This window comes from Centropristis striata, chromosome 3 (assembly GCF_030273125.1).
Source record: "Centropristis striata isolate RG_2023a ecotype Rhode Island chromosome 3, C.striata_1.0, whole genome shotgun sequence".
NCBI lineage: Eukaryota > Metazoa > Chordata > Actinopteri > Perciformes > Serranidae > Centropristis > Centropristis striata.
This window is the reverse complement of record NC_081519.1, coordinates 12,104,094-12,111,976: the sequence shown is the minus strand read 5'-3', so window position 1 is coordinate 12,111,976 and position 7,883 is coordinate 12,104,094. Positions and strand designations below refer to the sequence as shown.

The window sequence follows — 7,883 nt, the reverse complement described above, 5'->3', positions numbered from 1 at the left end:
CCACAAGCTTTATGGAGATTGATTTCATTTTCCAGCAGGACTTGGCACCTGCCCACACTGGTAAAGCTACCAAAAGCTGGTTCAATCACCATGGTGTTACTGTGCTTGACTGGGAAACCTACTCGGCTAACCTGAACCCCATAGAGAATCTATGGGCTGTTGTCAAGAGAAGGGTGAGAGACACCAGACCAACAATAAAGGTAACCTGAAGGCAGCTAGGCTGATCACCTCCATGCCATTGATGCAGTAATTCATGCGAAAGGAGGCCCAACCAAGTATTGAAAGCATAGAAATGAACATACTTTTCAGAAGCCTTACATTTCTGTTTAAAATATCCTATTTTTTAATTGATCTGATGTAATATTCTGAGACACTGACTTTTGGGTTTTCATTATCTCTTAGCCATAATCATCAAAATTACAAGAAATACAGGCTTGAAATATTTCACTCTATGTGTAATCAATCTATATATGAGTTTCAACTTCTGAAATCATTGACAAAAAAGATTGAACTTTTTCACAATATTCTATTTTTTATTTAAATGTACCTGTAAATAGTATTATATCGTCACACTGTTAAAATAATCGGCTAAGTCATTTTTTGTCAAAATTGTTTTTTTTTTTTGCCTAAATCATCTCCTCCTGACGCCGGCCACCTATGATAAAATCGCCTACATCATCATGTGATTTTACCCCTTTAAGATCATCACTTCTTTGACAATTTGCCACATTCATAGCCATCAGATAAGAAGCCAGCAAAGAAGAGCTAGAGGGAGATTGTTTAGTTATCAGTTTAGTTTATCAGTTTTTTATTGTTGACACTAATATTGCTAACACTTTACTCTAAGGTGTCTACATAAGAGTGACATGAGCGTGTCATAAACATGACATGGGATGTATCATGAACATTAATGACACTTTGAAGTAACATTAATGCTCATGATACTTGTCATGTCATGTTTCTGACAGGGTTGTGTGACTCTTATGTAGACACCTTCAAAATAAAGTGTTACCATATCTTGCCATAGTCATTTATTTCTCTTAAGTTACATAATTTACACACAGTGTTATTACTATGCCAATAGCCATCCTTTGTTACATCCTTTTTGAGTGAAATGATCAATAATGTCATATGTTACACTTTTGGTGAAGTTTTTTGTGTTTCCTGCAAAACTTGAAAAAATGAGTTAGGCGCATAGACTGTATAAAATAGGTTAGGCGATTATTTTAACAGGGTGGGTGTGCTGTTTATTGAACTATAGGGGGCGTCACAACTCTTGGCTTGTGTCGCTGTGCAGCCGGAAGTTGTGTCGCCATATTCATCGTTTGAATCTGTACTTCAGCTATGCTAACTGGCTGCCGTTAGTAAGAGCAAGCTAGAGTTGTAAACCCATAGATTTATTGACTATATGTATATCTACAAGATGTCAGGGGGTTGTTAAGGCAATAGTGCGTCTGGAACAATGTAGCCGCGGTGCAGTAATGTCAACTCATCACGGTGAGACCCTTTTCAACGAACGTATTCTTCAGGAAATAGCTAGCCAGCTAAGTGAGCTAACGGTAGCACTTTCGTTAGGTTAGCTATCATACACGTTTGCTAGTAGCGATAGAAGATTTGCACCTGCTAACATTACCCAGATGCTCCAGTTCACATGTGAGTAGCTAGTAGTGTTTTTTTTTTTGCTTGTACTAACATTTTATCCGTTTATCTAACGTTAACGCTAGCTCGGCTTTCCTGTGCATTGTGGCCTTGTTATTTGAACTGTCACATAAGAAAAAGTAAGGAAACCATCCAGGCAGCTGTCTGGTAAGCTAGCTCTTTTTGGTGCAGCCTGTTTAGCTTCAATTGAATTAGACAAACGACATGTGACATTGATATATTGTTTTGGTCTCGTAACGTTAGGTGTTGCCATTAAATGTAACGTTAATAAATAATTCAAGCTTACCAATATGTCAGTGATAAGTCAATGTAGCATCGTGGGCGTTGGTATTACGTGTAAGATCTAAACCAAGACACCAGCGTTATGCTGTCACGCTATTAAAATAATCGCCAAGCAATTTTTTGTCAAAATTGCTCCCCCCCCCCCCCCCCCCCCCCCCCCCCCCAAAATCATCTCCTGATTACACCGGCCACCTATGGAAAAATCGCCTACATCCTCAGTTGATCAGATCATGTGACTTTACTCATTTAAGATAATGGCCTATGTCAAGTGTGTGACTTAAGCGGATTTATTATGCCTGAGTCAAAATAAAATGTGACTTAGGCAATTTTTTGAACATGCCTTTGTGACTTAAATAAGATATGGTAACACTTTATTTTGAAGGTGTCTACACAAGAGTGACACGAGCGTGTCATAAACATGACTTGTCCCCAGCACTTATTGACGCACTAATAGCTCTTATTGCAGTATACCTTGATTGTTTGCTTTTACTCTTCCTGTAAGTCGCTTTGGATAAAAGCGTCTGCTAAATGACTAAATGTAAATGTAAATGACATTGGATGTGTCATGAACATTAATGAAACTTTGAAGTAACATTAATGCTCATGATACTTGTCATGTCAGGTTTCTGACAGGCGTGTGTGACTCTTATGTAGACACCTTCAAAATAAAGTGTCACCATATAAATAAATTTAATATATTACACTTTTGGTGAATTTTTTTGTGTTTCCTGCAAAATTTTAAAAAATGAGTTGGCGATCATTTTAACAGGGTGACGATGTGATACAAGCTGTTCGGGAACTTGAAGACTGGTTTATTTTACAGGGTGTAATTCTGTATTTCAGACTTTGTTCGTTTACTATGAGCTCCCTATCAGCCCAGCCTCCGGCATCAAGCTCATCATGCAGGACGCTACCTGGAGAGGGAAACCAGGTACCATTACACCAAAATAAGACAGCTGCTTTGCCTGTACAAGTATCCAATTTCACAAATATAGTTTATATTTAACACTAAGCGGTGGTACTGTTTTTCTCCCACAGGTGCAACCAAAAGCCCCTCTCCTGCAGATTCTGCGTGTTGCCGGAGCCCAGGAAGAAGTCTTCACACTCAAAGAGGTGAGCTGTCAGGTGAAATGTCAAGTATGTTTTTTCTAATATGTGGCCTGTTTTACCAGCTTATGATGAAGCGTTATCTGAGAAGTGGTTTTCCCACAGTTCAGTAGTCCTTTATCCTGGTTTCCTACTGGTAAAAATGTACCCTGTAGATATCTAATATCTGGTGTTATTCCGTGTAGGTGATGCACTACTTGGGTCAGTACATCATGGGGAAGCAACTGTATGACAAACAGAGGCAGCACATCGTCCACTGTCAGGATGACCCTTTGGGAGAGCTGCTCGAGGTGGAGAGCTTCTCTGTCAAAAACCCAAGGTAAACAGCCACAGCAAAATTGGAGCTTCTGGTAAACACTCACTGATGATCAACTATACACCTTAAATGAGGAGGTTAATTCTAAACTATTCTCATTTTACAGTCCGGTGTATGAAATGCTCAAGAAGTACTTAGTTGTGCTTGGTTGTTCTGGTAAGTTACATTTTATGATTTATTAATTTGATATGTGAAATAATGTTTTTGTCAGTGGGCATCATGAATTAATATATTTTGTATCGTTAGTATATTGCATATTTGTGATGACTTTTAAATCCAATTGTCTTTTTCCTCTTCCCTTTGTCATTGATTAATTGAAAATGTCATTTTCGTCTTGAACATGATATTTTTTGAAGTGAAGAACCTGGGGTATATGGTGACTATCTATACATATATGCAGAATTCTTTCTTTTTTCATAAATTGTGAGTGCTTGTGATAGTATGTGCATCTCTTGAGGATGCAGGGACCTGAAAAACACCATTTTCCAGCTTGTCCTACAAAGCAACAGAAGAAGGCCTTAGTGAGAGAATGTGTTATGCTATAATTAAAGGGTGGGGGTGTCCTTTTTCTGTTACTGTGTTTTATCTGAAATGCAGACGCTGCAGAGAATCTTTCTGTGGGCCGTGAATGTGTAGAGGGCGGAGTGGAGGATCGCGGTCAGGTAAAACTGAAGCATGGTGCTCAGAAGAAACAGAACCCCAATGTTTCTCACCTCATTGCACACAACACTTGTGAATACAAAGAGACAGAACGTTTTTTGTAATTGGACGTAACATGCACTTATCACAGTGCTGGATTGAGACTGGTGGGCCTTTGTGTATCACCAAGTCCCTAAGACCATAAAATTAGCTGCAGTCTGCTTGTGTGTAATGAGGAGGGGAGGGAAGGGCTGCTGTCTTCGTTGGTGTGCTGTTTGTACAGAGTGGCACCGTCTCTGTACAGCCCCATCCTTGGTTTGGTCTGGTGGCTTTTCCAGCACTCTCTTGCAATCCACCAGCACCACCCAGTGGATGGGGGGCAGAGTCACCCTCTCTGTCTGTCACAGAGTTCTCTTCTCTGCTCCGAAACTGGAGGATCGCAGCTCCTGATCCAGCCATGGGCCTAACAATAACCCCAAACCTCTTAACCCTGCCCCGTGTTCCTACACCTTTCTTTCCGACGCCCTCCAAAATCCACCTTAAACCATTTATGAGCTATTGTCAGGTTTTGGTCTGTCCTCACTGGTTGAGTTACTGTATTACCAATGACTGCATGCGTTAAATCCACTTCAAGATTGTTTTAAAATTTAGGATCTGATCATACTCCCAACATGTTCTTTCAAAAGTACATATTTTATCCATCGGCTTAATGATAAATAGTCACCAATTGTAGATATGAGATGCCCTCTTTTTTTTTTCTGATTTCTTTCTCATTTATCTTGAAGACTATATATCTATGGATCATATCTTAGTGATATCCTCATATCTTAATATGTCATTACTTAGCTCCTCTGATTTATTTTTCACATATTACACATTAAAACTGTTTTAACTGGACCTCATCTTTCTCTATCTCTGTTTTTATGCTCTACATGGTATCGGAGCCTTTAGCTCCTAAAGGATACTGATTTTATGTTATGTAAAATATCTTTGAGTATCCTGAAAAGCACTTTATCAATAAAATGCTTGTTTAATATAATTTAATTAATTTGGACCTCCCTTTCCCACTTGCCCTCACCCTAATTGCCCAGCCCCTTGTTCCCTGTACCACCACTCTTTAAGCAAAGGCCATCTTGAAAAGGAGCTCCGAGTCCTCCATGTACCCAGTTATGGCTCTTGTGTTCTCATTTTTGTCCTTCACATTTCCTTTCTAGATGTGTGGAGGTGTGGTCAAAGCAGTGCTGGAGGCTGGCAATGATGGGCCTCTCCTGCAGACCCCCTCCCAGCGACGACCTCGGGAGCCAGATGATGGTAAGCAAACCGTTTGTTACATACTCTGCAATGACCAAATACCTGCTCAATATCTTAATTTAACTGTCCAAAACGTCTCCAGACTCCCTTGAAGGCCTGCCACGATCAGCCTGCAAACGGCCCAAACTGGATGTTACTTTGGACGAGTGGGATCTTTCTGGCCTGCCCTGGTGGTTTCTGGGTAATCTCCGTAGTAACTACAGCCGCAGGAGCAATGGCTCCACAGACATCCACACAAACCAAGTAAGAAACTTCACATCTTAGAAAGTTCATCTAATAACACTAGCAACAGCTGGTTCAGGGTTAAGTTGGGAGATTTAAAGCTTAAAAATGCCAACAGTCATAATTACTTGTTGGCAAATGGCATAAATTGGAGCGTAACAGTGGTTGTCTGACTGATATGTCAGCTGTCTCCTGCACAGGAGGAGGACACAGCTATCGTGTCAGACACGACTGACGACCTCTGGTTCCTGACCGAGGGCGGGAGTGAACAGGTGAGCGTGGAAATGAAAGAGGCTGCACTGGAGGAAGGGAGCGCAGGAGAAGGGGAGGCTCTACCTGACGATGATGATGGAGGAGGAAAGGAGGAGAAAGCAGATCGAGAGGTAGGAGTTTGCTTAGGATTTTGCCTCCATTGGTCAGGTTTATACAAACCAACCACCTTACTACAATAAATGTACTTGCCTGGAGTGAGGATATTATCATGATATGTTTGACCAAATGTCTAAATGTATATTATTATATATCCAGATGCAGGAGGAGCCAGATGAAGACTCGCAGTGTCTGAGCGATGACACGGATACAGAGATCTCAACACAGGTTTGTTTATCTGTTTCATACTTTGATGAGCCATAGATTAAAACTTAAATGATGCCGATGTGTGACTTTGTATCTACTTTGTAACTCAGGATGCATGGCAGTGCACAGAGTGCAGGAAGTATAACACACCTCTCCAAAGGTACTGTGTTCGCTGCTGGGCCCTACGTAAGAACTGGTACAAAGATGTCCCCCGACTCGCCCATTCCCTTTCTGTTCCTGACATCCCAGCATGCAGCTCTCTTACTACCCACGATGAGGAAGATGACAGTGATGCAGGCATCGACGTCCCAGACTGCAGCAGAACAGTCTCAGACCCAGTCATCCTGCCCTCCCACTCCACAGCTGACCGACCACTTCCCACTATGGCGTCAGGAACAGGAAAGGGGCCTTGGCCCTCCAGCTTCCTCAAAGATGAGCAGCTCTCAGGAGGAGAGAGTCAGGAAAATCTGGGCATGGAGATTGAAGAAGCACGGCCTGAGGCGCTGTTGGAGCCTTGCAAGCTTTGCCGAGTGCGACCACGCAACGGAAATATAATACACGGACGCACGGCTCACCTGCTAACCTGTTTCCCGTGTGCAAGGAGGCTGCACAAGTTCCAGGCTCCTTGTCCAGGATGTGGGAAGATCATTCAAAAAGTTATTAAAATATACATTCTCTAAAAAGCACGCACACACCCACTTTGGGGACCTCAACAACAAAAGATACAACAACACACATTTTGAAACACATTTAACCATACAGATGCATGCACTCTAGTACACACACTCTCCTTGTAGACACACACAAAATGTGCACCTTAGTCTCAGAACCTACACAGACACACAAAGCACTTGGTGAAGCTCGCTCTTGGTTGCATGTTTTATTCTGCATCACACTGCCTCTGAAGTATTGTTAGATGAAACCTTGGACACAGAGTGAGACATACCAGATGTTGGTTTTGGTGCTGCATTTAAATAAGGGACATACATAAAGGCAGAAGTATTTATTTATTTATTAGACGATCACATCAGGATGCACACGTTTGTGAGCTATTTGATTTCATGAAGGCTTGTTTTTTTTCCAGGCTATGTGAATTTTCTTGTTGGTTTTTTGCTTTGGTTGGTGCCATTTTTAAATTGTGTTGCTTGCTTTTGTTAGTTTTGTTTGATTTTCTTTACCCATAGGTTCACCTCAGTCATCATCTGGAAAAATGGAATTTACAGGTATAGAACTACAAGAATGTTTCTTTAAGCATCTTTTCGGCCACATTTTCTTGTAGTCAAACTCTTATGTTCTGTAGGAATTGTGCCTCTGAGATCTGAGTGATGAAGATTAAAGGAAGAACATGAAATAGTTTTAAACCATGGTTTAGATGTCCACAGCTGCAGTTCCATGAAAGTATCCTACTAAGCTTTTCTTTAAAAAAAAAAAAAAAGATCTTTTCAGCATAATTGAATGTACTGTAAAATACAAATGTGGTGGCTTAAGTGCTGTTTCTCTCAACATAGTATTTTAAAATATAGAATTGAATTTATCCTGCTTGAGAATGCACAGCTGAAGTATTTACTGTAATCTCCTCTCGGGGTAGTAATTTGATGTTAATATGTATTCAATACCGTATTTACAATTGCCAAGCCTTGGGTGACAGTTATGCCTGCAGTAAGTTATGTCATATAATTGTAGGTAAATGTTAAAATGTTGTCATTCAGAAAGGATACCCCACATCTCTTCCTGAACATATGATAGATGAACAATATCTGTATATTTTGTA

The 7,883-nt window shown here is 40.8% G+C and overlaps 1 protein-coding gene across 3 annotated transcripts; it reads left to right on the top strand.

The window, feature by feature from the left end:
- Window positions 1-1,307: 1,307 nt before the first annotated feature.
- mdm4 (MDM4 regulator of p53) lies at window positions 1,308-7,615 on the top strand. 3 transcript variants are annotated; one of them, XM_059329239.1, is made up of 11 exons: window positions 1,308-1,497; window positions 2,785-2,872; window positions 2,980-3,054; window positions 3,234-3,367; window positions 3,471-3,520; window positions 3,962-4,026; window positions 5,218-5,314; window positions 5,397-5,557; window positions 5,737-5,919; window positions 6,065-6,133; window positions 6,223-7,615. In XM_059329239.1, exons 2-11 carry the CDS (start codon window positions 2,801-2,803, stop codon window positions 6,790-6,792), a joined length of 1,476 nt encoding a protein of 491 aa, XP_059185222.1. In that variant the 5' UTR covers window positions 1,308-1,497; window positions 2,785-2,800; the 3' UTR covers window positions 6,793-7,615. The 3 variants fall into 3 exon arrangements, with proteins under 3 accessions (XP_059185222.1, XP_059185220.1, XP_059185221.1); XM_059329237.1 differs by having other exon boundaries at window positions 5,722-5,919; XM_059329238.1 differs by lacking the exon at window positions 1,308-1,497 and adding an exon at window positions 1,505-1,653 and having other exon boundaries at window positions 5,722-5,919.
- The last annotated feature ends 268 nt before the right edge of the window (window positions 7,616-7,883 follow it).

Excerpts from the sequence above, each read along its gene's own strand:
- mdm4 (XM_059329237.1), top strand. The coding sequence starts at position 2,801 with ATGAGCTCCCTATCAGCCCAGCCTCCGGCATCAAGCTCATCATGCAGG. Across the intron at positions 3,055-3,233 it reads AAGTCTTCACACTCAAAGAG|GTGATGCACTACTTGGGTCA; the intron begins GTGAGCTGTCAG and ends TATTCCGTGTAG. Across the intron at positions 3,368-3,470 it reads TTCTCTGTCAAAAACCCAAG|TCCGGTGTATGAAATGCTCA; the intron begins GTAAACAGCCAC and ends CTCATTTTACAG.